Source organism: Equus przewalskii, chromosome 1 (assembly GCF_037783145.1).
Source record: "Equus przewalskii isolate Varuska chromosome 1, EquPr2, whole genome shotgun sequence".
Taxonomy (NCBI): Eukaryota; Metazoa; Chordata; class Mammalia; order Perissodactyla; family Equidae; genus Equus; species Equus przewalskii.
The window spans coordinates 64,416,533-64,443,194 of record NC_091831.1 but is presented as its reverse complement, the minus strand read 5'-3'; the positions used below and the strand labels follow the sequence as shown (position 1 = coordinate 64,443,194).

The following is a 26,662-nucleotide window of genomic DNA, read 5'->3' as shown; positions in this document are numbered from 1 at the left end:
GAATTAATGCAGCTGGGTCACTGATTGAGATTGGGTATTAGTGAAGGCTACTCTGAGGGAGTGACACCTGAGCAGAGATGGAGGCGATAGGAAAGAATCCATCATACCAAGATCAGAAGGGAAGAGGAGACATGGTGGGAACAGTTTTCTTGTGTTTAGGGAGCCGAGGGAAAGAAAGTGTGTGTGGGGAGTGGACTGGCGAGATGAGGCTGGAGAAAAAAGGAAGGATGGTTCCCATAAGTCTTTATAGAGTGGTTGGATATGTTATACAATGCAGTCATTGATGGTTTTAAGCTGGGAGTGATGTAGTCTGATTATTATTAAAAGGCCTTTCTACCTGGGAATGGGAGGTAGTGGAGCGGGAAAGGAGGCTGAGAGACGTGGAGACGGCTGCAGAGTTTAGGTGGTAGAGGATAGCTTGGGCTAGACCGGTAAGTGGAGGTGGAGAGAAATGAGACCACTTCAGAAGATGTTAGAGAGTCTGTGGGACTCACTGATGAAGTGGATGTAAGAAGTGAGGGGAAAAAAGAGTACTCTAGAATGGAGCCTAGGTTTGGAACTTATACAGTTGGGTGGATGATGGCTCCATCTTACTGAGATGGGGAAAACTGGAGGAGGAGAAAGTTTATGCGGTAGGAAATTAAGAATTCTATTTGGATTATATTAATTCAGAGACATCTACTAAACATACACGTGGAGATGTCATAAAGGCAGTTGGATCTAAGATTCTAGAGTTCCAGGGAAAGGTGAGGGATGGAGATGTAAGTTTGGGCGCTGTATCAGTAAGGGTCCCGAGAAGAAACAGATGACACACTTAAATGCGAATAGGGAGGAGGGTTTTATGAAGGGTCTGTATAAAGCTGTGGGCAGAGAGTTAAGGAAAGTCAACAAGGGATGGCAGAGCACCCCAGAGCTAGCAGCAGAGGGGAGCCACTCTCAACCCTAGATGTGCAGAGTCAAGGGACAGGAGGACTGTCAGAACCTGGAGAGAGAGGTCAGAGTGTGGGAAAGGCTGCCTGGTAGGAGCTGTGTCCTTCAGGAGAGAATTGTTGTCACTACCATTTCATGACCTGGAGGGAGGAACTCATCTCTTCTCACCCTCCAGTCTCCTGCTGGCTTCTCCCACTGGCCAAACACAACAGGAAACCAGAGGACAAGGAGACCCTAAAGACCAGCCTCTTAGGATGTGGATCTGGTCTTCTTGATGATGCGTGTGTCAAGATCGCCAGCTAAAGGCGGCCTGGGCAAAGGGTGACGTGAGCAGGAGAGGAAGTGGAAAGGAGAGCAGAGAGAAGTGAGACTGGAGGAGGAGGCAGAGAGCAGATCTTGAGGAGTGTGGGAAGGCCCCTGAAATCCACAGCCATGGATTTCAAATGAGATCAGTCAGGACAGTTGTGTTTCCTTTCCCCAGCAACACTCAGCTGCTCAGTGCAGGTGTGCTGTAAGGCGGGGGCTTTGCCAGGTGAGCAGGTGAGAGGCAGAGAATGGTGCTTGCGAAGAAGTGCCACTCGGCAAAAATCAGCTGGAGCTTAGATACTCTGCCCCCTCCAGCTCACCACAGACCCTCACCCCTGCTCCATTTCACTCATTACCTGTCTGGCCCCTGTGGTTGTTTCATTTCAGAATCTAGCTTTAATTCGTGAAGAAATCACACTTCATGTTTTCAACAGTCTATTCAGACTCATCATCATTTCATCACCTCTTTAGTAGAGATGTGTTTAAGACCTTGGGCTCTGGGACTAGACTACGTGGATTTGGATCCTGGCTCTGCCACTTTTAGCTGTGTGACCTTGGGCAGGTCACTTAACCTCTCTGTGCTTCAGTTTTCTTATCCATGAAACAGAGATACCAATCATACCTCCTTCAAAGGATTGTTTGAGGATCAAATTCATTAACACATAAAATGCTTAGTGCCTGGCCTATAGTCTGTGCTCTATAAATGTTAGCTATTATTTTTCTTGTCATTATTATTATGTGTAGGAGCATCAAATGGAACAGAAAATGGCCAAAGGAAGTGGAAGCAAAATTGCTTCCTCCTTTCCTGTCCTTCCCCTTTCAAGGCAGGTCACCACTGATTGGGTTCTTAGCCACATTGCCCCTCCAGGCAAACAGTCAGCTACCTTTTCTTTTTTTGCAACATGCGTGAGAACTGGCATTTAAAGAAATAGTGGGGGCCAGCTCCGTGGCCGAGTGGTTAAGTTCGCGCGCTCCGATATAGCGGCCCAGGGTTGGGATCCTGGGCTCGGACATGGCACCGCTCGTCAGGCCACGTTGAGGCGGCGTCCCACATCCCACAACTAGAAGGACCTGCAACTAAGATATACAACTATGTACCAGGGGGGTTCGGGAAATAAAGCAGAAAAAAAAAAAAAAAGATTGGCAACAGTTGTTAGCACCCCCCGCCTCAAAAAAAAAGGAAGATTAGCAACAGTTGTTAGCCTAGGTGCCAATCTTTAAAAAAAAAAAAAAAAAAACGAAATAGTGGATGAGCTGCTGGGTTGGAAGGAGCGTTGGGCTTGGATTTAGAAGTCCTGCGGCCAGCCGGATTCCAGCACCGGATGGCTGTGGGCAGGTCATGATGACCTCCTCAATTTACGGATGAGGACACTGAGTCCCAGGGACTTTGGCTGCTTATCTCCAAGACCTCTTCCAGATCCAAAAGTCTTAACATTGACTTCCAGTCAGTGCCCATCACAAATGCAAGTCCTGTGAAAACATGGACAGGGATCCAGGAAGAAAAGGGTTAAGAGTTGTGTTTATTTCTTTATAGCCCTGGTCAAGGAAAGACCATGTTTATCCTGGGCATCCAATTTCACATGGGGAGTAGTCAAAGTGTTAAGCCAGGGATTTTGTTAGTCCCCATATCCAGAAGTTTGTAAGGTTGTTCCAATGAATTTTATCACTGTACTCCCCAGTACTGAAAGGATGTAGGCCTCCAGTGCCCTTCTTCTAGGCCCTGTGCATTTTATTTTATTTTATTTTATTTTTTAAAGATTTTTTTTTTCTTTTTCTCCCCAAAGCCCCCCGGTACATAGTTGTATATTCTTCGTTGTGGGCCTTTCTAGTTGTGGCATGTGGGATGCCGCCTCAGCGTGGTTTCATGAGCAGTGCCAAGTCCGTGCCCAGGATTCGAACCAACAAAACACTGGGCCGCCTACAGCGGAGCACACGAACTTAACCACTCGGCCATGGGGCCGGCCCCTGTGCCTTTTAAACAGTCCTTGAATGATCTTATTTTGTCTCACCGAGAATACTTTGACACAGCCAATGTACTTTGTAATCGCAGATTGATGCTTAAGGCGGAGGAGGGGATTTTCTCGTTGATTACTTTCTGTGAGTGTCCTTCTATCCACCCCAACCCTATAATACCCCCTGCCCACCCCAGTCCAATGGTCAACTGCGCTGTGCCCCATAGGGAGAAGAAAACCTTCATTTATTACATGTTTCAGGGCTGGAGAGTATGGGAATTGCTCCTTCCGGTTTGGGAGTCAATATGGCTGTGAAATCCCAGAAGGATTTTGACAGAAGACTCGCTTGATGCATCACTTTTGTTTTTTCCACTCCACCTTCCTCCTCAACCTCTCTCACTTTGAAAAGAAATGGTGCATTCAGAGTGACAAGGCTAATATTTTCATTTGACTGAGGAACATCATCCTTCCCCTTTAATGTATTGGACTAGATCGTGAGAATTTCGGACATATATTTAACTTCCCCACCTAGGATCCAGGTGTTGCCCACATGTCCTGGTGAACTGCATTGAATGCTCTTCTCAAAAATGAAAGATGAGCAAGCAGACGCAGTGTGTCACATCAACAACCTTTCCCCCGTTCCTTTTCAAATGAAAGTTTATTAAAAGAAGCACTAACTCAAATTCCAGAGTCCTGTGTTTGAAATAAATGGTCTTGGAACAAACATTTCCGTCTGTAAATGTCTAAACGTTTCAAAAGATTAAAGGAAATTAGTGCTGGCGTGTTTCATTAATTTGGCACCACAGTGGAGGAAATGTGGTACTCGTTTCATTTGGGTGGATTATGAAACGTGTCAGTTTTTCCATTTTCTTTCTCCAGGGCATTTTTTTACTGCAAGGCCTGTCATGATGACATCACAGATCCCAAAAGAATAAAAAAATGTGGCTGCAAACGGCGTAAGTAGTGTTTCTTTCCCCCTTCCCTCCCTCTCTCCTTCCCTTTCCCCAAAGTCCTTTCCCTTCTCCTTTTCCTATTAAAGAAACACTAAACATCAAGAGATTTCTTGCATATGTTTGTGTTTCACCCAGCAGTTTAAAGAGATAGGAAATAAATATCTGTCCTCGCTTTATTAAAGCAGAGGATGAGAAATCACCACCATCAGCACCCAGGAGTGAAGCTAGTGCCTAATCCCCACTTCTTGACTCTAAAGGGATGCCCAGGTAGATGCATCCAGTCCAACAAAGTAAGTACAGTGTGTGAAAAGGAGGACAGCTCAGGATGTGAAGGAGGGAATATTTTTGAGTAGTGATCTCCAGCAGATGGGGGACTAAGTGTAAAGATGGCCGTACTAGGGCTGAGAGGGAAACTGAGTCTGAGGACTTGGTCTCCCAAATGGGAGCTCACTCTCTTTCCATTTGGGATTGCTGCAGGTTTTGGTACCAAAGACTGGAGTTTTCAATTGTGATACCCCTAGACTAGCCTAAGAAAAGAACTTGGCCATCACCCATGGGCTTTGCCATTGTCCCAGTGACCAGCCTCAAACACATGCCCTTTGGGGTGGACTAGATTGGGCTCAGCAGCCTCCTGCATATCCTCTCTCAAATCCCTTCCAAAGCAGCTTGCCAGTGGGGCCTCTTAAAAAAGATATGGTCAGTCAGGAATGTTGGATTGTGAGCCCCTGAGAAACCGGGGCTTAAAGTGGGCGTTTCCTTGAGAAGCCTGTGCCTTTTGCAGTTAATTACGTTGCATTGCCTAATAGAAATTGTTCACAGCCCTAAAGACAACAGTAGTAATGATGCCTTCCTTCCTATGGTGATTTGGTCTTTTCAAAGCTTCTTAGGATCATTATTTTCTTTGATCCTCACCGTAACCCTGTGTAATTGGCAGCAGGGGTGTTACTAATTCTGTTTTACAAAAAGAGGACACTAAGGCTTTAAGTTTAGTGTGAGGGTGAGATTGCTGAGAGTCACACAGACCCAACAGGCTGGCGTTCAGGCCCGTTGGTACTGTGCTCTCAATGCCCTCATCTTTTTTTGCAGGAGAGAAGGACAAGTGAGTGACCTTGGGTCTGATTAGTAAGAACCCAGTTGTGAAAGATCATCCCGTAAAATACTTTTCACAAGTAGAAACCAGACAGAAGAGCACCATTCCTGAAATACACCAACTGAAGCAAAGGCTTTTTTCACTGCCCTCCCAAAGGGGGGTACAGTAAACACACAACCAATGAGATATAAGTATCACTCTGCTGGAGCATGGAGAAGACATTCTCTTAGGAAAATACCCATGGGGACCACTCCTGGTCTAGAGCAGTTTCTGGAGAAATTCTCTCAGGCTGATTCCCAAGTTTGGGGCAGCTTAGGCCCACAGTTTTGTTCCCCTTTTCTCCACTGACAACACACAGCCTTCACTCAATTCTGACACCTCACCAAGATGAGTATTTATTGATGTCTCAGAACAAGAGCCTTGAACTTCTTGGGGCCTAAGAATTCTCTGATTCTGACCACCTACCAGGAAGAGCGTCTAAGGGCATGTAAGGTACAAAACAAACCCACTCCCCACGAATCCCCCCACTCCATGACACACAAAAGGCCCTTTTCACGAGGCAGTGCACCCCACTCTGCTCAGGGCTGGTTGTGAACACAGAAGCACAGCTCAGCTGAGCAGGCATGTCCCAGATTATTTCCATCAGAAGGCGCACAGCAAGGTGGAAGTAAACAGAGAGGAACAAATGCAAGAGGGTGAACTCCTTTGTAAGGACACTCTTGTAGTGGAGGTGGTTGGGAAGCCCAGGAGAGTGTTGAGGCCAATAACCCATGACAGCATGTTTGCCAGAGAACCTAGGTCCATGGGGGTATCAGTGAAATTCACTTATTGATTAATCATTCACATATTTTTGAGTACCTTCTTTGTGCTAGGTGCTATTTTTAGTACTAGGGAACGAGTGTCCCTGCCCTCCTGAAGTCTTCACTCTAATGAATGTAGACAAACAGTGATCATAGAAACCATTAAATCCATTCAGATGGAGAGAGGTGCTATGAAGAGAGAGGAGACCGCCCGAGAGAGTGAAGAACCTTGTAGGGATGCTGCTTTAGCTGAAAGGTCTGGAAGGCCTCCCTTGGGAGGTGACACTGAGACCCGGTCCAGGTAGGCAGAAGAGCAAGGGCAAAGGCCAAGAGGTGGGAATAAGTCTGTAGTGTTTGAGGGAAGGAAGAAGGTGAGTGGGGCTGGTGGGATTGGGGAGAGCGTGGTACAAGAAGAGATCAGAGAGGAAGGCGGGGCTGTGGTAAGAAACTTGGGTTTTAGTCCTATAATAAATATATCCATTGGAAGATTTTAAGCAAGGAAATGACATCATCAATTCCTATTTTAAAGAATCTTCCTGGTGACTGGACAGAGAACAGATTCTAGGGAGGCAAGAGTGGAAGTGGAAGGATGAAGAGAGAGCATTTTGACTTCCACTCTGGTACTGGAATGTTCCTCACAGGGCACTGTAGTGGAACCCAGCACACAGTTTATTAAGTCTCTAGAAATGAGGATTTGGCCTCTAGGATAATTTTCCATCATGGTTCCAGGCAAGCAAACAGAAGCTGACGTTAACTTCATCCTGGAGAGAGAGGCACATAAGTGTTTGGAATAATTTTATTCTCTTCATTTCCCTTAAAGTTGGTTCAGCTAATGAAGCGTATGATCCCCCATCATGCTCGGCACAGATGCTGCAAAAGGACCACCTCCCCAAAGCCAAGCCAGTGTGACAAGGGTCTCCCTCCCTTCTCTCTGCACCCCATGCCTGCCTTGGGCTCTTCATTTCATAGACACCCTCAGCTGTGAGGTTAATATTTCATAACAATCAAATTGTCCAGACATGGTTCTTCCTAATTAAAAGGCCATAGCAGCCTGTGTTACAGAGGGCAGGATGCAGATGTGTACGTGTAAGGGGTGGTTAGAATAAAATGAATTATTAAGCATGAATCTCCCCATGCATACCAGGAAAGTGAGGAAATTGGGGAAGATAGGTTTTGGTTGCAAAGAAACTTTCATTAGAAGGAGCTAGAATTGTTAATAGTGCTTTGGGGGAGTTCCTGTGCCTTTGAATGCACATTGCCTGGTGCCCTGAGTTGGAGAGGGCAGTTGACCCACATAGTCATTTCTCCAAACCTGTTAGGCCAGGTATTAATAATTCACTCTGGAATGATACACCTCCATGAGGGCCGAGCTGGTGACAGTCACTGGTCTTTATCTACAACTTCCTAACCCTCCCTTCCCAACCTAGCTCTTCCGTTTCTAACCCTTCCCCCACCTCCCTGTTCGCTTTCATTCAGTAACCTTAAATGCTTCATGTCATACTATCTGGAGAACTACTGAATGTGGGCATTCCATTTCTGAAAATTCTGTGGTAGTATAGTTTAACTTGTGCATTTCTTTCCATTTCTTCATAGCTCTCCATCAAGGAAGAGAGTCAAATTCAGCTTTCTGGCCAAGGAGCAAGCTCTCAGAGTCCACTACTCACTGATTTTCTTTCTCTGTGTAACAAAGCTGGTCTAATGATTTACATTTTCTCCTCCATAGCCTCTAAAAGTTTGCCAAAGGGTGGACTCCTAGGGGACAAGTCATGCCTAAATTAATGTGTTTGAAGGAATTTCTTTAACTTCTAATCATTGACATATTTTTGATTTATTTTTTTTCCTCTTTGCTGCCTTGGAATACGGGCCCTACTCTATTTTAACTGCACACTGGTAGTGATATATTGTGAGTAAAACGGGTTCCCAGAAGCCCAGAGTCCAGTTCCCCTGTCTTTTTCTAGAAGAGATACTTCTTTTATTTTCTGTACAGTTTCAGTTCCTCTTTTCTTTTGGTATTTGTGTTGCATGTAGCAGTGACATCCTGCCCCAGCTCCCTCATCCAGCGCCGTCCGCAGAGTAGCCTGGAGCCGGAGAACCCTGAGAGCAGGGCACGCCTCCGTTCATCCACCCACTCCCAGCCTCTTGCCAGCTTCTGGTGCTGTCTTATTTTTCCATTTGAAAATAAGACCTTGACAACAGTGTTCCTTTTGAAGGCCTTGTCTCAGTGACCTTTAGGGGACACTGAGTAGGCTGAGGTAATTACCACTCTAGCTCTAGATGCCTCGTCAATTGAGGGTCATTGTCATGCTTGCCTTTGATAAATTATACTTGATCTCCTCTGCTATTGAGCTTGAGTTCCTATCCTGAAGGAAACATATATGCTACATATATATTCCTGTGTTGTGATATATATATGATATGTACCAATACTTTATATGTAAAAATGTATATATTTTTATATATAAGCATAGAGATATTTCATAGAGAGTGACATATTTATCACAATATCTGTGCCTCTCTATACGAGAAAGTGCTTGCTAGAGGATTAACTGGCTGCCCAGTTTTGGGACTGCGAGTATTTAAACCATGTTACTGGAGACAAGTCTTTCCACAGTGGTAATTATTTCCTACAGTCTATGAAGTTTCCTTGCTTTAAAATAAAGTTTCTTTTTCGATCAGTACCCACTAGGATATACTCACTTCCTCTATCTCTATGGGTATTAGGAATATAGGCATCTTGGAAAATCCATTTACTTGTTTAAGGTGGAAAATATGGCTCAAGGAGAACGTTCCATTTCATTAGTGAGCTATGGAGAAGTCTGGACGAGTAAATGTAAGTCTTCAAGCCTCTAACTGATTCAAGGGTAGGATCCCTCTCAGCCGACAAGATGCGGCAATTTTAAGGCCAGTATTTTTGTGTGTGACTTAGAGCAATGCTGCTTTCAGTGGCACCAGCAATGAGCATCAGGTCTTTACTCATGTACAAAAGACTCCACTGAGAACTAGAAGCAACCTGCAGACCAGTTCAGTCCAACGACCCTCATATTTGAAGAAGATGTCCCAGCAACTCAGTCCTTTCATATTCCTTTGCAGCAGAAGAGTCAAGTTGGATGTCTGATCTTGGCTAGTCTTCAGAGTTTGAGGGTATAGAATGTTCCATGTACAAACAACACAAAACAATGACCTTCTTCAGTTTGATGCACAATTCTGCCAAAATTGACTCCGTGGTTCCCTTTATCTGCAGAACACCTTTAAGGATGGCATGAGCGCATGAACCACTTTCATACCTACAGAGCTGCCTTCTGTATCCAACGGTCCTTCAGAATTGGAGGGAAAACGTGATGTCAATCAACAAACAACTCTAGTGCCAATTTCTTCTGCCCACCCTAGCCACAATATGATGTTGAGGGCAGGATCAACTAGCTCTGTGTGCTCTTGCTGCTGACATTAACTAGTGTTTTCTTTCCGTTCTTTCTGTTCTTGGAAAACCACCTGGAAGATCTCTCTTCTCCCTCCAGAAGCTAATAGGAGGAATTTTGCAAAGTGAAGACATCATTCCTCATTTATAGGACGTGAAAGAGTGCTCTCTGATTCCCAGTGTCACATCAGACAAATGCCTTAGCTTTACACCTTGGTGGACTTTCTCTCCCATGCATATTTTTACTTATCATTTTAGTTCCTGCTGGGCATGTAAAGAGCAGCTCCAGGGTTCTGGCTTTGAAATAATCAGCCCTTCACTGGACTGATTTTAAACATGAGCTTGTGATCTGATGGTGTCTGTGAACTGAATGGCAGATTTTTTTTTTCTTCCACACCAGTCTTCCCCTAAATTGCTCCATTTGAAACCTAAAATACTCTCCCCAGCTGTTGGAAGACTCCACCTGAGCCTCACAGTCCAGTGCTGCTTTTCCTGCCCCTTCCAATCCACCCTGGAAATTAAGATTCTGCAATTGGAAATTGGCTGAAAATTTTGTTGCTGATGTGGGAGGCAGATGGTGCTGAGAACAGGATGGAATCCAACTCCCTCTTCCATTGCAGGCTTGGCTGGGAAGGGCTAACCAGCCGAGAACCTGCGTTTGACAGCTGATTGTCAGTTTGACGCAAGGAAAGAGCAGTAACTAAGCCACATCGACAGCAGCCATTTCTCCACAGGTTTCCTTTCTTGTGATCACCACTTTTGAAAATTTAGGAAAAGTTGTCCAAGGGTATGTCTGAGAAATCTTCCAGTTTTAAACACTTAAAAGTAAACAGATATCTTTGATGATGTCCATTAGGGAAATTCTTTTATTTTTGTCTCTAGAAATAGCACTAGGAAGTCATATGGAAATGCTGGTTGAATATCCACTTCATTGTGGTGAAGGAAAGCACGTAAAAGCTTTTTGGCAAATCGTCAAACTGCTAGGACAGAGTTCTTGGGAGGAGAGACCCAGGGTCTAATTTTTGGCAACCACATAACCTCTTTGAATCTGTGGCACTGGTCCAAGAAAAAGAACCTTATGATGTGGGCCAAAGAGAAAACTGAGTCCCTGGAGGCTTTTTTTTCTGCTTTCCTGGAGTTACACCAGCCTATGGGGCAATTGATTGAGCATAACGTCCCAAGAGCCCTAAGAGGGAATGACAAGTAGCTGCAGCATTCACACCTACCGGAGGCTGGCTTCCGTCTGTCTCCCGTCTCAGGAAGCTGCAGTAGGGCTTGGAGACCCAGCTAGCTGGTACTGAAGCAGTCCTACTCTTTTGGCCATGGCTACAGAGCCCATGTGCTCGCCAGTTGCCACTTTTGAACACTCTAGCACCACCTCCTTGAACCTCTCACCCCTTTGTCCCGCTGTCCCCTAAACATCTGCTGTAGATTGTGAGAAGCCAGTGAACTGAGATGACACTGCACACATTTCACTTCCTAGAGACACACACCGTCCTATTTCTACTCCCTTTCAAAGAAAGGCTAGCTGGTTCAGGTGGTCCGTTAACTAGCTGCTCTTCCACACAGATCCACTAGATGTCCTCATAGGTCTACTTTGTTTTACCATTGAAACCCTGGGGAAAACTGCCTTTCCTGAGGTTTGGGATTTAGGAAGAGAGCCTCGGATGACTATGTAAAAAAGATCAGCAAACAACGAAGGAAAGAGAGCACTTCATGTGGCCACGGAGTAGAGCTATGAAATTTACTTCTGTTTTAAATAAATACTGAAACTTTCAAAGTTGCTCTTTGAAACCCAACCTTGGGAGTTTTAAGTGGTACTCTGCTATCTGAAATTAACCATCTAACCTACGTGAGCTCTAGACAAGGAAACAATGACGGAGAAATGGAAGTAAAATACCAGTGGTTCTGAATATTCATGATTCCCTAAAGCAAAATCAAAGGATCAGGAAGCCAGAGGGAGAGTTGAGGGAGACGAGGGGTGGTATTTTCCAAATCAGGAGGTCCACAACGTAATTTTGATATAATTTTATTTTACAACTTGAGAGTAGAATGTTACACACAGAGTGTCCACACCTTTGGAACAGCTACCACCAGGGGGACAAATCCTCATCTGCTTTTAGTTAAAGAGCTTGTTTGTGACTCATATCACAGCCCAGAGGAAGGCTTTTCCTGGTTGGGAGACATCCTTCAAGTCTGACGGATCACTCCACCAGATGGGAGCTCAGAATGGGCCTTACCTTTTAAGAAAGTCGACCTGGAAGTATATAGGTGAAGACACCTGACAGGGGGCCAATGAAAATAAACTATTCCAGAAGTAGAGCAAAAGAGCCACTCACCCAGTCGGTGGCACCTTGGTCTAGGCATTGTTTTTCACGAAGGTTTGTGAATGTTTGGGGCTCAATCATTTTTTCACCGTTTCTGTCTTGTCTTTGAGCCTCTCATTGATCATTCTTGCTGACTTTTTGTGGCGGTGCTTGTTTGTCTTCTGAGATTTCTATTTTGTATTTGGTGTGAGTGTAAACATGCTGACTGGGAAGGAATGACGAGTAATAGCATGTTTTCCTTTTTATGCACAAGCTGCTTTGGAATGTGACTGCTTATAATTAACATTTAATCTTCTTATAGCAAATGGTTTTTTGCTGCTTCGATTACCAGTTTCAGCCTGTTCCTGCATGCTAACAATATGAAATTTTAGAACAATGCATGGTCTCCACAACAGCCAACATTAACAGTTGCAAACAGTCCCTGAGAGGCACTGGTTTGAAGTGTGTTTCCTCCTGGACTCTTATCAAGTAGGAGGTTTAAATCATCCACTATGATAGGCTTACCTCTCACAAAATCATTTCAAAAGTTATTTCACTCCAACCTCCCTCCCCTTGTCCTTAAAAATAGTATATAAGAAGTTTCTTTTGCTATAAATGTGTCAGATTCTGTTATTGTATATGAACACAAAATGGCAGTATGGAAATGAAAACCAGGGACTGTTGCTAATGAGAAGCATAGCATTTCAGAGTTTGATGGGCTTCTCTTCTACTACAGCATTTGATTAAAATTTTTTTTCAAAACAATTTATCTGCAGTGAAACAAAAAAATCATCTTCGTTTCCCTCCTCTGTGTAAATAACAAATCAATATTTCTAGTAAAAGAACTAAGAAAGAAAAAACAAGCGATTTCTCCCCAAGTCGTACACCAGATCTGGATGCATTTAAAATAACTTTATTTTCATGTCTTCAACTGAAGACTTTTTTCCCATTTCTTGACTTCAACAGCTGCTGTTTAGGGTGTCTGGGCATTCACACCATACCTTCTCAATTCTTCTGATTCAAATGCTATAGTGGAACTTTTTTTTTTTTTGTAAATGCTGAGCTCAGGAATGATGTTCCACGCATTGAACGGGGCTAGGGCTGCATGATGATGATCTGAACAACTGACTAGCTAGGATGCTGAAAGAACGTGCCACTAAGACGTGAGCCAAGTTTACAGGAATGGAGTTGCTGCTGAAGAGATCTCTCATTCATCCCCCCCGTGCCTGTTCTTCACAATCATAACGTTACCCTTGCTTGACAAATATACTGTATGGCAAGTCATAAAGGTCTTAGAACAGGACTTGACCCATTCGAGAGATTTAAACCCTTCTTCCTGGTGACTGTAACACTCAAAGAGGGCAAAACCACAAGCCATATTTTAAAGTAAAAGTGCAACCATTCTCCATAAAGAAAAAGAAAGAGGGGAAAAAATGGCTTTCCAAAGGGAAGGTAGGGGCCCAGGGAATAACACCTCTCCAGTTCAGCTTGCAATTTGACTGTGATCCGTGGAATAAATATGAATTCTTCTCCCATTCTGTGAAAGAAGCAAGCCAGATCACGCTAAGTGAAAGCAAACATGTTTGCCTGTTGTAGCATCAAAATGAGGTACAAAAAGCTTCTTGTTGTACTGGAATATAAATTGACCTGAGGGTAAAGGTCAAGGGCCTTGAGAACTGCTACAGTGATGTCCACCAACTTTTGTAGGTTAGCACCCGCAGTGGATCCCCAGGCAGCACAGAACCTCTGATACTAGCTTTAGAACTATCATTGCTGTATGCAAATCTCAATAAGATATTTTAAATGGGATCTATTCTCTTATTTCATGCTTTGTAATTTTTAATCTATTTTAATCAATGTTTTCTGTATAAGAAAAAATTATGATTAACCAATAGCCCAATTGCTTTCTGACTTTTTGGTGGTTGGAAGAGAAGAGCAGATGCGATTTTCAGATTCTCTTAAGCTTTAAGCTGAAAATACACCCATGAGTAGCTAAATGCATTCCAATAGACCAACATCTCTTATGCTTTTGGTGATTTCTTATTTGTGAACTGCCTTTAATGTCAAATACGCAGCATTAGCCTTGAGTAGCTGCATTTCTTATATGGACAGATTTGGATATTTGTTCTGTCAAGAGTAAATTTAAATTCCTGTAGGCATCATGTAAACTCACTCTGGGGAAGTTCAACAGAGGCATCCTCAGATTCTATATTAACATGTAATCGTTTTACATCTAATTTGATGAAAGCTTGTCCCAGCCTCTGCCTAATGCTCAGAAATGGATGGAAATTAGGAAGCCTACATATTAGATGTTTTTGCATCTGCAAAAACCATTTATGGTACCAAATAAGCAATTGATGGATTGGCTGTGTGTGTATGTTGTCCTCCTGTATTAATTGTGCCAGGGGAAAAATGTTGGTTACATTTTTGCTGTCTATAATGTGCTCTTATTCTCATCCAAGAACCTGACTGTAATCAGCTATGCTCTTTTCTTGTGGTCTCCCACTTTACCTAAGGGAGAAAAATAATATGCAATAGCTTTGGGAGACTATAAAAGCAATTTATATTTTTGCTGCTTTTTTTGATGTACAACCAAACTGTTCCCAAAAGTCACTCTGCATTTTTTTCTGGGTCAAGACTGTTAACGTGAACTAAGACCTGTGTTAAATCCCTTTAGCTCCCTTCCGGCTGCCTCGCTGTGTGTGACCTTGCCATTAACTACCGCTCTTCCTCTCCTCTCATCCAACCACATGGTTATAGCCAAGATGTCCATCTACAAGAGAATGCGACGGGCATGTTGTTTTGATTGCGGACGTTCTGAGCGTGACTGCTCGTGCATGTCAGGCCGTGTGCGTGGTAACATGGACACCCTTGAGAGAACCTTCCCACTTTCTTCTGTCTCTGTTAATGATTGCTCCACCAGTTTCCGTGCCTGTAAGTTTAACCCCAACACATGCACTTCCATGTCTGTGCTGTCTGTGGTATCATCCCCATCTTGTGTCCTGCCCTGTCGGTTCTGTGAGTCCGTCAGACTGATGTTTTCTTCCCCGTGTGACCTCGTGTGTGGTGACGTGTTTCCCCAGTTGCCTGTGTCACTGTGTACGTGCTGGGGAAGGCCTCCTTTCCCACTCTGTTAACTCATGCTTCCTGTAATAGCATGCAGGACTGTGATAGTACAGTCTGGTGATATTCTCCCTCTCTCCTGTAAGTAAATATCGATGGAAACTAACGTGACAGCTAATCAAATGCTATGTTAATAGAGAGATGTGTGGAAATGTATATCTTAATATTTGGGGAAAGGATAGACATTGGATTGGGTCAGAGGGAGGGAGGAAAAGGGTGTAGAGACAGCAAGCCAACTCCAGCATTAAGTTGCTTTTAGTGAGCTTAGATGGCTTCCAAAATACAACAAGGTTTCGATGCACAGAGATATTTTTTAGTGTGTCTGCCTCACCTGTACCTCATTCCTCCAGTGCCAGATTGTGTCCTCTGTTCTGAAAAAGAGTCTTCTAACTCTGCCAACCTATATAGACTGCTGGATTCCAGAGCTTCCCCTCAGAAAGATGACTAATTCAAAAGATCATTCCATTAATATCTTTTATTTTTCCAAAAATATAACCCCCTGTTTAACTAAGATATCTTGTAGCAATTTTAGCAAAATAACAACAAAAACTGTATGCCATGAACCTCCATGATTTCCCTAAGTACATTGCACAGGCCTTTGAGGTCAGTCGTCTTTATCACCCACGCGCTCAGAGATGTTAAAGAACTTGTCAAGGTCTTGCAGCTGGTAGCTGACAAAGCTGAGATACACCAGATTCCTGAGACCTCCCTCACACTGGTATTCAGCGTGGACTTTGCTTGTGTTTTATTGACATAGTTTGTAGGTGATGTTACTGAAAGCTCCAGCTCATACACTGAGATGCTGGGACCTGGGTCCTCATCTAAGGGCCGAAGGGGTTGTGGTTCCACAGGAGGACTAGGGATGCCTTAAAGTGTGGCTGTAACCTTATTTTCACATTTTCGCAGCACAGGAGATAGAAGAAAGTTCTTCCTTCTGTGCTTCATCCCTCCTCTTGAAGCACCCAACACATGTATTGACACCCATTCTCTCTCGTTAAGTGCCCAGAGCTGGTTGAACTAAACTTTCACCAACAGGAGTTAATTCACACTGGCAACAAGGATGGAGAAGAGCACTAAACTCTTGAGTATTACTTGCTCAACTCACATGTACTGGTGTTGAAGGTGGTCCCTGTGGGGTGTGCTTGTTTGATGGTGATCCATAGAGGCTTCCAGGGTTGAGGGAGCCCTAACTTCGCTGTGTGCAGCGGAGTGTTGTGCCATGCCAGGTGTGATGTTTGTGCCTGCAGTTCAGGTCTGAGGCATGATCTGTGCATTGAGCTGTCTTAGAGGCATTTGGAGAAGTTCCATCTGGGACCAGAGACTCATCTTCTGATTCATGACTCACTGCCCCTCCAGACAGTGCCAAGAGACATTTGTTTGTAAAAGTGATACCTTATGGAGGATGTATTGAGAGGGATTTTGGACTGTCCCAACCACATTGGCTTAAAAACAAACTTTTTAGAAAGGAAGTTTCCTTTAACATCTTTCTTACAAATGCCACAGTATGAACCCTTACCCTTTTATCCTTACCCTAAGAGTTCTCTCTAGTCCATATGACACTACCGAGGTGGATGAGGTCACAACCACACAAAGAATTTGTCTACAGTGTGTGGAGAGGCACTAGGAGCTGCAGAGGAAAGGCAAAGGGGTGAGCTCTGGTGGCACAGTTTGGCCACATCTCTTTGATTGTGGCACATGTAACCACCAGTCACCTGGGTTATCCTTCTGCCCTAAGGCTCATCTTCTGTTTTCAGATAATCACTAGGCTCTAGAACCTTGGCCAGAGATTCAGTGGAGAAAAGGAAGGAGCCACTCAGGCTCTAAACTAGGGCCCTGCGGTCATGTCTTGGCACTGGTCACCCATACCAATCACAGAAAAATCTGTGTCCTCTGCAGGAGGCCCATGATACCCAGTGTGTGTAATTTCCATTTTATCTGGGAGAAACCATAATTGGAGGGATTATTCAGCTCTGCAAATTAATCCAAGCATTGATAGAGGCCAGGAGAAGAAAAACTTGAGGTGGGATTGTCCTGTCCTCTCAGAAACATCCTGTGCATGAGGTTGCTCTCCTTCCTACCCTTCTGAAATCAGCCTTACTGTGGAAAACATGGGGCTTTGGGTTGTATATTGAAGACTTAACTGGTACTGACAGCTCAGGGGGGTTCGCCTCCTCTGTTTCATCAGTCTCCCTGCTGTCATCACTCCACCAAACAAAAGCAGATTTCATCCATCTGTGGGTGAGACCACTCACCTTTGACCATTAATAATAAGTTAGAAAAATCCATTTCGATTTGAGCCCCTTCGTGTGCCCACATAAGCCCTTTTTCTCCAATTAAAAAATGTCTCTCTTTCTGTGGAATTCCACTGGCAGAGCTCCAAGAGCAATCCCTGGGCTTCCCTCACTGGTGGTGGGGTTGGGTGGTGCCCATTTGACAGAGCTAGTTGACTCAAAGAGCAGTGGTGAGAGTGGGCTTTTCATTAAATATGAGCAGATGTGAAATGTAGAGGGTTTGTCAATTAGAAATGGCAGGAGAAGGGCCCTTGAATCAAAGTGAGGTCAGATGGGTGGATCAGATTACTTCTCATACATTCTTTAGTTGTTCTGAAAATCATGTTGAATTAGTGTCAGCAGAGCCATGATGGGTTTTGCCCTTTGTCTTTTCTGCAAGGGCTGTATTGTTTCCCAAGACACTCATTAAAGGTCATTATATTATTACGGTGCTTGCTTTGGTCGCAGTTTCCCAGTTGAGCCAGTGTGCTTTGGAGACTGCCTAATTCATTTCTCTCTTGCCTTCTTACTATTTTTTCTCTCGTAAAGGGAAAGATTTCCGTTTTCAAGGGGCTTTAAATTGAAACACAAAGTCCCATTATGCATTTTCTGAAGTGGGAAGAGAAGTAGCCAATTCCCAGGGGAGTGGTAATACATTAAAAGTGTTCACACAGTTTTAGAAGTCTGCCTTCTAACAGCAGGCGCTGCCTGCTCCAAGCACCTCTCCTTGGAGGCGTGGCCTATCACCTTGCTTTGGCGGTTGTGAAGTCACGTGCTGTTCTAACAGTTGTCTCCTTCTGTTGAACTCAGGAGGTGTAAGGCCAGACTGTGCTGACAAAAATATCTGCAGAGAAGAAGGACTCATTTACAAAAGATTTAAAGAACAGTGTCAGAAAAGTAAAAGCAATGAGTGACCTATGATGATGCATCACAAGATAATTCTATTTTTGGCAAGATTGAATTGTTCAATATGGTAGGCTAGAATACGTGTACATAGCACCATTTTCTGATCATCCCAATTTTGTTTCCACTTCGTGTGGTCCTGGGCAGGGGTACTAGCTCTCTTAAAAGACGCTAGGATGGTATGAGCCCCAGACTTTACAGAAGTAGCTGTATTCTAGTACTATCAAATATAAGAAATATATGTCTAGGCTATTGTGAATAATGCTGCAATGAACATAGGGGTGCATACATCTCTTTGAATTAGTGTTTTTGTTTTTTCAGATGAATACCCAGAAGTGGAATTGCTGGGTTGTATGGTAGTCTACTTTTAATTTTTTGAAGAACCTTCATACTGTTTTCCATAGTGGCTGCACCAATTTATATTCCCACCAACAGTGTACGAGGGCTCCTGAATTGCTATGATGTACACCTGAAACTAATAGGATATTGTATGTCAATTATACTTCAATAAAAAAGCATATGTGTCTGTGTGTGTGTGTGTGTGTGTAGCAACATACACACCCAGATAAATATCAGTCTCATTTCCCCTCAATATAATTTTGTAAAATGGTCCTTTTTCTCTGTTCAGCATCTATTCTTGTTATTTCAGTCTTGCTTGATATCTGATTGCTAAGTCTAATAAAAAGGGACAATTAAAATTATGATATAGTGACAACATAGGATCCTATTGATTCACACCTGCTGAGAGCTGCCTGACATGAGGCTGGCCACAAACCGTCAGTAACCCTGGCATGAACAAATTAATCATGTGCTGGAAGAGAGACAGATCTTTAGACTTGCGCTTGGAAATAGTTCTAGCTAAAGTACATGCGTGATCACTCACATCAACCTTTCAATTTGCTGATAGTTTAAACCTGTACAGTTGCAACCTTTGCAAACTACTGGAGCTAATTTTAAATTGTGCATGACTTTTATTTTGAACAGAAATATAATACAGGGAGGCATTCGACTCCATTGGTTAAGTTGAGAGAAGTCCGATATGATTAGGTTGAAGGGAGCCATACCAAAATCAGTTTAGTGTAATCTTGAATCTTTTCAGATAATAAACAAAAATCACCTTATGCCGAGTAGACTTTAGTTTCTACAGGCAGAGAATTAACATTGCCAATAGAACTAAAGTCACTCCATGAACCGACGGCATTGTGGAGTATGTAAAATCAGATACGAGGCGGGGGTGCAGCTAGCTCTAAGAAAATGTCTAAAATAGGACACACTCTCTGCCGACAGTCTCCAATGCCTGCTAAAGGGAGACAATTTAATAAGCTTCATTTACAAATCGACAGCCTAGAATTATCTCATTCCTTTTATGTATAGTTTTGGATGACTCCCTCAAGCTCCTCAATCCTAAATTTTATTTGTTTATTTTACTTCTGGGCCCTGAAACCAAAGATTCTCCCTTCCTACCATCACCCATCAGTGATAGAAAGATATGAAACATGAGAGCCAGAGGAAGCTCAGCCCAAATCAATTCTGTCATAGTTTTCCATGCATTTTTTTAAGCCCATTCATTCTGGGTCTGCAGTTTCTCTCATTTCCTCATGCACGTTGGTATGGTTCTCTCCTCTCTCCCTCTCTCAATATTCATGACACCAAACACTAAAGCTGCTGTTGAATTCTAGCTCTTTCGCTATCCCTGGCCCATGAGTGCTGATTCGGTGATCTGCACTTCATTGCAGGAAGTGAAAACAGGAGGACAATAGGGCTAGGCAGCCACTTAGTCATTCCTTGAGACTAATAATGTCCCTGGGTGGGCTTCTTATGGCACTTGCTCTGGTAATGGGCAAGGCTACAGAAGCCAATGCTTCTCACTTGATTTTGTGGTAGCCATATTTAGCAATGGTTGACTGGAAATATGCCTTCCTACGTGCTTACGCAGTGGTCAGCTCATTCAATCAGCATTGCAAGGCAAAAATCATGCCTGGGCAAAATTTCCTTTGACAAAAATCCCTTAAATTACCCATCTCTAAAGAGCTCCAAACAAACTAGGTTTTCATACGTAGGAAACAGCTGGTTTTTTTCAGTTTAGTGTCAGGGAAGCAGTTGGCTTTCATTTGGGGTCTTCATTCTGCTCTCCTCTTGTCCCCAAAAAAGTATTGTTAAATTCTTTAAGGTAAATACGCTATGAAGAGGCACCACATATAGATGAAAGAGAATAGAACAGTAGGCAAAAGGCAGTCAACTTTTCAAAAGAAATCTTTTGCAACAGAGTTGGGAGACAAGCAGTAGAAAGGTCAGAATGAGGAAAGATGAAAGGGTCCCTGTGTTTACCCCATTGCTTGGACACCTCCCTTCCCAGGGATATGATGCTTTAATAGGTGACTGGGCTCTTCAAGGACAAACTAGAAAAGACGTTGGCGTGCCACAAGTAAGCTGAGCAGAGGTCCTTATGCAAGGTGACATGGAAATTATGTTTGCATTTCTATTCAAGACAGTGCCAGTTGTCACGATACTCACCCTGACAGCTCCTACCACCAGGCAGCACATTCTCCATCTTGCCTCCATGGTGGAGGACAGATGAGGCCAGTTAGCTCTTCGTCTCCCCTCTTCTCTGCTATCTCGGGCGACAGATGTCAGGGCCAGCCCGCCTTTCACTTGAGCTTTCTTGTCAAGGCTCTGCCTTGAGCCCAAATCCTGACCTTTACTGTATGAAATAAAGTACTGATGAACAAGCAGAGGTTTGAATTAGAGCAGGCTTGGAGCAAATGTCAAGTCCATCTCTGCCTCCCGCCTCCACCTGCACCAGTCTGGAGTTTGCATCGCCTTAGGCTTTATGGGTCTGGAGAGACATAACTTATTAACAAAGAGTTATTAAATTTTTATCAATTTTACAACACAATGTAAATGCCTCCTATGAATCTACATTGTATTCATTATCATTTAAAACGTTAATTAAGTCGAAGTTGCATTTGATTTCTCTCTAAATGGGCCTCTGGGAAGAGGCTTTTAGAAACATCTGTGGGAACGTGTGGCTCATGGAGACAGGGAATCCCCCAGCCCGCGTTCAGGATAGCCCCCTGAGTTGACTGCTATCACGTGTCTGTGGCTAATTTGTTGTACTGTGATTGGCCATTGTCTCAAATTAGTATCAGACCAATAATGGTGTAAAGCCACTGGAGAGAGGCCTGTGAGACAGCACAGGCTCCACTACATTCTGCCTTCAAATCCCATCCAGACGGAAACGAGCAGTTGATCTCAGCACCTCTGCTCTCAATCATGCCTTGGGATCCTCCCTTCTCATATGGTGCCCATCATTTCAGTTGGATGCTTCCTTCGTCTGAGATGGGCATTTGTCATCTGGCCCAACAAACTTAGGACATATGCCAGCATGCCTATGGGAAAGATCTTAGTGTTTGTGATCTTTGACTTGCGTTTAAGTCTAGAAGCAATGAGCACAGAACAGCGTAATGGGAACCATTTTCAGAGTGGAGTGGATGTGGAGATTATAAACAGATCATTCTCAGTGGTGAAGAGACAAGGAGAGTGAGGCCTACCAAGATTTGCTGAAAAATTGCTTTCCCCTTTTGAGGCTAGGTTGATGTTTTTGTCTTATCTGAGCATAAGCCCACTCCCCAGACAGATTTACTCTCATTGTAGGTGTCTTCCATTACCCATTAATAGCTGTTAATGTGATGGTTCTAGGAAATGGCCAATTGCTTAATTTGGATTCACATTAAGACTAAACTTAGTGTAGTCTCTAATCTTACTATATGCAAGGTACTCTGCCAACACGTGAAGGGTGTGTGTGTGTGTGTGTGTATGCATGTGTGTATGTTGTTGTTAAATTTAACACTCACATGGCATTTGCTTCATTGCAGGCACTGTTCTATGTCCTTTATGAGTATTAATTAATTTAATCCTTATTATGAGGTAGTAACTGTTATTCACAGTTGAGGCACTATAAACTGAGGCCTCTGTCAACTGTGCCATTTACAGATGAGGCAAGGAAGGTGCAAAGAGGTTAAATGAGTTGCCAGGAGTCGCACAGCAAATCAGTGACAGTGCTGGGATTGGAAAACAAACTGGGTGGCTCCACAGTCTGAGTCAGTTGAGTTCTCAGTTACTTACACAGTTGAAGAAGATTAATAGGTCAGTCCGTCTCCAAGGAAGGAGAAAAGATAAAGATTCTAGTAATGAAAACTCATGGGGAGTGCCGTAAGAGAGAGGTGCGAAGTGCTTCACAATGCAAATTTCACCTCCTGTTGGTCAGTGAGGAAAGGTCCCATGGGATGTGGCATTTCGGAAGTGCCTTGAAGAATGAGAGAGAAAGGGTGTTCTGCCTAACAGCATAAGAAAAGGCGTCGCAGTGGAGACGCCTGGAGCCTCCTGCTCAACAGCTGGTCACCCAGTTTGGCTGGGGCTTAAGACCTGTTCAGGGGAGTGCGGGGAGAGAGCCCTGAAGGATAAATAGGGCCACCCTTGGTAGGGGCCAGGTGATGGGATTCTGTTCTTAATCTGTAATACAATAGAAAGTATTCAAGGTGTTTGATCAGGGAAATGGCTACAGAGGCTTTGTTTTGGGAAGATGTCTCTGGCCATGTGGAAGAAGGGGCTGGAGCTGCGGAGGCTGTGGAAGGCAAAAGCAGCACAGAGCTGTTCTGAGAAGTCTTAGGAAGGAAGGTGGGATCGCCAGCCTCCAGGACTCCACAGCTGAAGCACATTACCCAAATGCAAATCAAAAGAATTAAAATCTTTTGAAAAGAAAGTTTAATTAATGGCGCTGAAGCAGTTGACTTCTATTAGTTAAGTTTCTTGAGCACAATTCTCCCCAGCTGACCCGGCACTCATCGCAATTCCTACTTAGGCTCACTGGTGTTTTCTTCTTACTGGAGGAGAATTTACTAAAGTCTTGACCAGGACTGGAGACCTACAGGGCTGCATCGACTACCCCTGGTCTTGGGGGTCTATTCCCTCTCTTTCCTTTTTCTGACCAATATTTCTTCTTCTTCCCTCATCATTTCTCCCTATTTCCAGTAAGACTCACATCTTGTGTGTGTTGAAGGTAACAGGGCAGGCAGCTCTGAGTTGCTGACATGATGGCATTGGCCCAGGCTGGGGGGCAGAAAGAAAGCAAATCAAAGCCACTATGTGGGACATGAGACCAGCCCTGAGGGTCTTGGCTCAAGCTGCATGCAGTAGCTTTGGTTAGAGCTCCTGGGAATTATTTTTTAAATCCCTGTGTATGGCAATGAGACTTTTCTCCTCCCATCTTTCTCAGGGAGACAGCACGTCCCCTTACATCTATGGAGGAAAAAAAATAATAAAGTGCTTCACATCCCATTCACTGAAAATCCACTGTAGTTTTCAACCACTTATCCTACTGCAGTGGAAATACAAAACACATTTTCTGTGAAGTACTGCCACACAAAATACGAGGAAGTCATGTGGCATCTAAGTACCATGGCACTATTTTCTTTTCCCTTTTATTTCTTTGTGTACAAGGCCTTTGCCTGCATTCATTGTATCTGTATGTCAGCATCCATGACTGTAGGATTTGTACACACCGTCGACCCTAAAGGATTGTTAAAACAGCACAGAAAAGCACTTGAGTCCTGGGTTCTCTCACAGTGTTAGAGTGTGAATGCTGAGAATGCCAACTTCTGGAAGTGGAATAAGGCAAAATGTACCCACTCAATTGGCTATGTGTTGTCTTTCTTCTCTTGGGGGCTTTCTCCCAAACCACCGTGTTGAATTATCATTAGATAATTAGCGAGTCTTCCGTCCCCACATTTGCTTACAAGAGCAACGATTTGCTTACCCAGCCAATGATTTTCCCAAGAGGACTCTAAAAGTCCAGCCTTGTCAGGCCCACACATTTGAAATCTGAGAGGGCATTAAAAATCATTTTGTAAATAGTGCCTAGTTTGGAGGGAGATTCTAGACATGCTCACAGATTCTTGTTCTGAGGGGACAATCTTCTGATGTCCAGCTCACACAAGCTGGGTGAACAGTCTGCAGATTCCAAAGTGACCATTCTTCTCTGACCATCTCATTCAGTCATCCTCATGAGGAGCTGTCCTCCCACAAGGAAGGGAAACAGCAAGAGAAAAACTCCCCTGGCCTCTTCTGGTAAACCTGGAAGCCCTCATTCTATGCCTTTCAATATGGCAGGGTGAGTAGCACCAAATATTCCTGAGCTACAGAGAAACCCTATGCAAACTCAAAGTGGAAGCTTTTGAAGAAGATTTGCATCAGGGGTGATCAACTGCACTAAGAAAGCTTTAAATGCAGTGAGCAAGACTGCTCCCTGGAGCTGGAGCCATGCAGGATGTACAGACAGTGCATAGAGGGGCATTTGTAGACCACAGAGTGGGGCCCTCTTCTGGGAGTGGAGCTGACTGCTTGCGTCACAGTGATTTCCATTTTGGCTGATGCCAGCTTTTGGGGCTGGAGCCTCTTGGATTGCACTCAGTCAAGAAAGGACCTAGGGGCTGCCTTCCTTCCTTCCAAGGTCAGAAATGTAACATGCTGGCATCCTTGACTGGGCTTCAGATGTTGGCAAGAAGCCCTGAGTAGGAAATGGCCTGAAGGATTCCAGTTCAGTAAATGTTTGATGAGTAAAAGAATGAATAAATTAAGCGATTCTCAATTGTCAGTTAAATGAATAGGGGTACGCGAGAAGCAGGATATCCCTGGATCCATGAAGTTTCCTAAAACTTTCTAAGCAGCTAAGAACTGGGATACAAGAAGATTAAGAGGGAAATCTAGCAAGAAAAAAGGACATAACTAAACGGTCTTGAAAATCATCAACTAGTAGGCACAATACACATTCTTTCTGAAGGTTAACTATTGGGAAAGAAAGACGATCTAGAAACAAAGACACAAAATCACAGTAGGCAAAAATCCACCAATGTTTCAAGTGAGGAGAGAGAGGGATATTACCCCACAAAAGATACACGTATATGTAGAGCATTTGTCCTAGAAAATAGAGGACATATGATTCAGTTTTACTAATTTTGATGAACCTGATCATTTTCCTGTGAGTGAGGGTGACACAAAAATATTAATGCATCAAGTAGGGGCAACATGAGGAAAGGGGCCCATTTGTAGAGAGCTGTTACCATCTGCACATGGCCACGTCTGCCTGTCCAAATGTGAAGCAACATTTAGAGCCAGTCATACCTATTAGGATCATTGCCTCGGACTTGAGCTGGGCAGATTGAATCCAACAGCACCCAAGTGATAATTCCTCCCACCTCAAGGTGTCCAAAGGCTGAGTACCTCATGGATCTCTTCTGTTAAGTATCATTATTCTGTTTATTCTGCTCTAGACAAGGAGGGGGCAGGGGGCTTTTTTGATTGCTTGCAGAGCCCTCTCAGGCTGCACCAAGGCTTCTCTTACCTTTGAGTGGCTTTGAATTGCTCTCTGCGTTTTGTCAAGGTTGATGTGGCCATTTCTTCAGCGCAGATGAGTAAATTTCCACATATGGCCTGTAATATATCCAACTGAGAGAACATGTCCAGCAGGGATGCTTCAAAGCCAAAGCCCTAAACAGGTGGTACTGAGAAAGGAAGTCAATGACCTGCAGAGAGGAGAGACGCTGGTGAAAATGACAGAATGAAACTTGCTAGGAATGTAGATGGGGAGGAGGAGGGCATCAGGTCATGTGGCCTGGAAGTTTTGGGATGTGGATGTGAAATGTGCAGGGGGCTTGTTGTTGGAAGAGCCACTCCTCCACAGATTTCTTCAATGAAGATCGACATAGATATCTGTTAGGCAGACATCTGCTGTCTTTTCTCTGCTGTATATTAGGGGATTCCTAAGCCATTCTCCTCAATGTGCGGTGAGCTAAGTCATTTCCTTGGCAATTAAAGCCTGAAATTCTAGGGAACCTCAGAGCAGGAAAAGGAGATGAGGCGTGAGATTTGTGTGTTTTCTGGGGACTTTGGAAATCAGTCCTGGTGCAATCATGTTTTGATATGTTCACCAAATGAATGCTCAGTGGTTGCCGATTGCTGTAAGAGTAATGCTTTCCATTTCCATGAGTCTTTATGCTTCTCAAGGCACCAACATCATCTCATTTCATCTCAGCAAACTCAGAATAGGCATCCTCCCTTACTACCGTGGGACTTTGGGCAAATTCCAGAACTTCTCTATTCCTTAATTTGCCCATCTGTGAAATGGACATAATAATAGGCCCTATCTCATGGAGCAACTATGGCTTTGGTTCTCATCATCCCTCCTTTTACTGAAACTGCCTTTATAACTTTTCTGTCTTTAAAATGGACAGGGAGATAGCGAATTCAGTGTGTTCTTGGAAGATGGAAGGAAGATTGGAGAGCAAACAAGAGGGGAAGAGATGGTGGAGAGAGATGACATTTCTTTCCTTTCAAATTCTATTAAAATTTCTTTTCTTGATGATGGTCTTGATCTCAACTCATCTTTGAGTTTGGTGTTGAGACTTGACAGCATCACCTTTCCTGAATTGCTTTATGAGTAGTTGGGCTCTGCTTGTTGTTGATTTTCTCATTGATGAGATTAATGCAAGGACCGAGGCCAAGTCCTTTCCCTATGCCCTGACATTGCCCCTTTCTTTGAGCAGACCTGATATGAGGA

At 43.8% G+C, this 26,662-nt stretch overlaps 1 protein-coding gene across 26 annotated transcripts in view; it reads left to right on the top strand.

Annotated features, from left to right (window-relative positions):
* The window catches only part of KCNMA1 (potassium calcium-activated channel subfamily M alpha 1), a 719,065-nt gene that overhangs the window by 569,723 nt on the left and 122,680 nt on the right, over positions 1–26,662 (top strand). For 18 of the 26 annotated variants that reach the window (XM_008519122.2, XM_008519119.2, XM_070612927.1 and 15 more), the window contains one exon: positions 4,068–4,144. In XM_008519122.2, coding sequence (XP_008517344.1) covers positions 4,068–4,144 — 77 coding nt within the window. Of the gene's footprint in view, positions 1–4,067; positions 4,145–14,512; positions 14,687–18,369; positions 18,575–26,662 lie in introns of those variants that run through there. The other 8 variants (XM_008519113.2, XM_070612876.1, XM_070612872.1 and 5 more) reach the window with 2 other exon arrangements.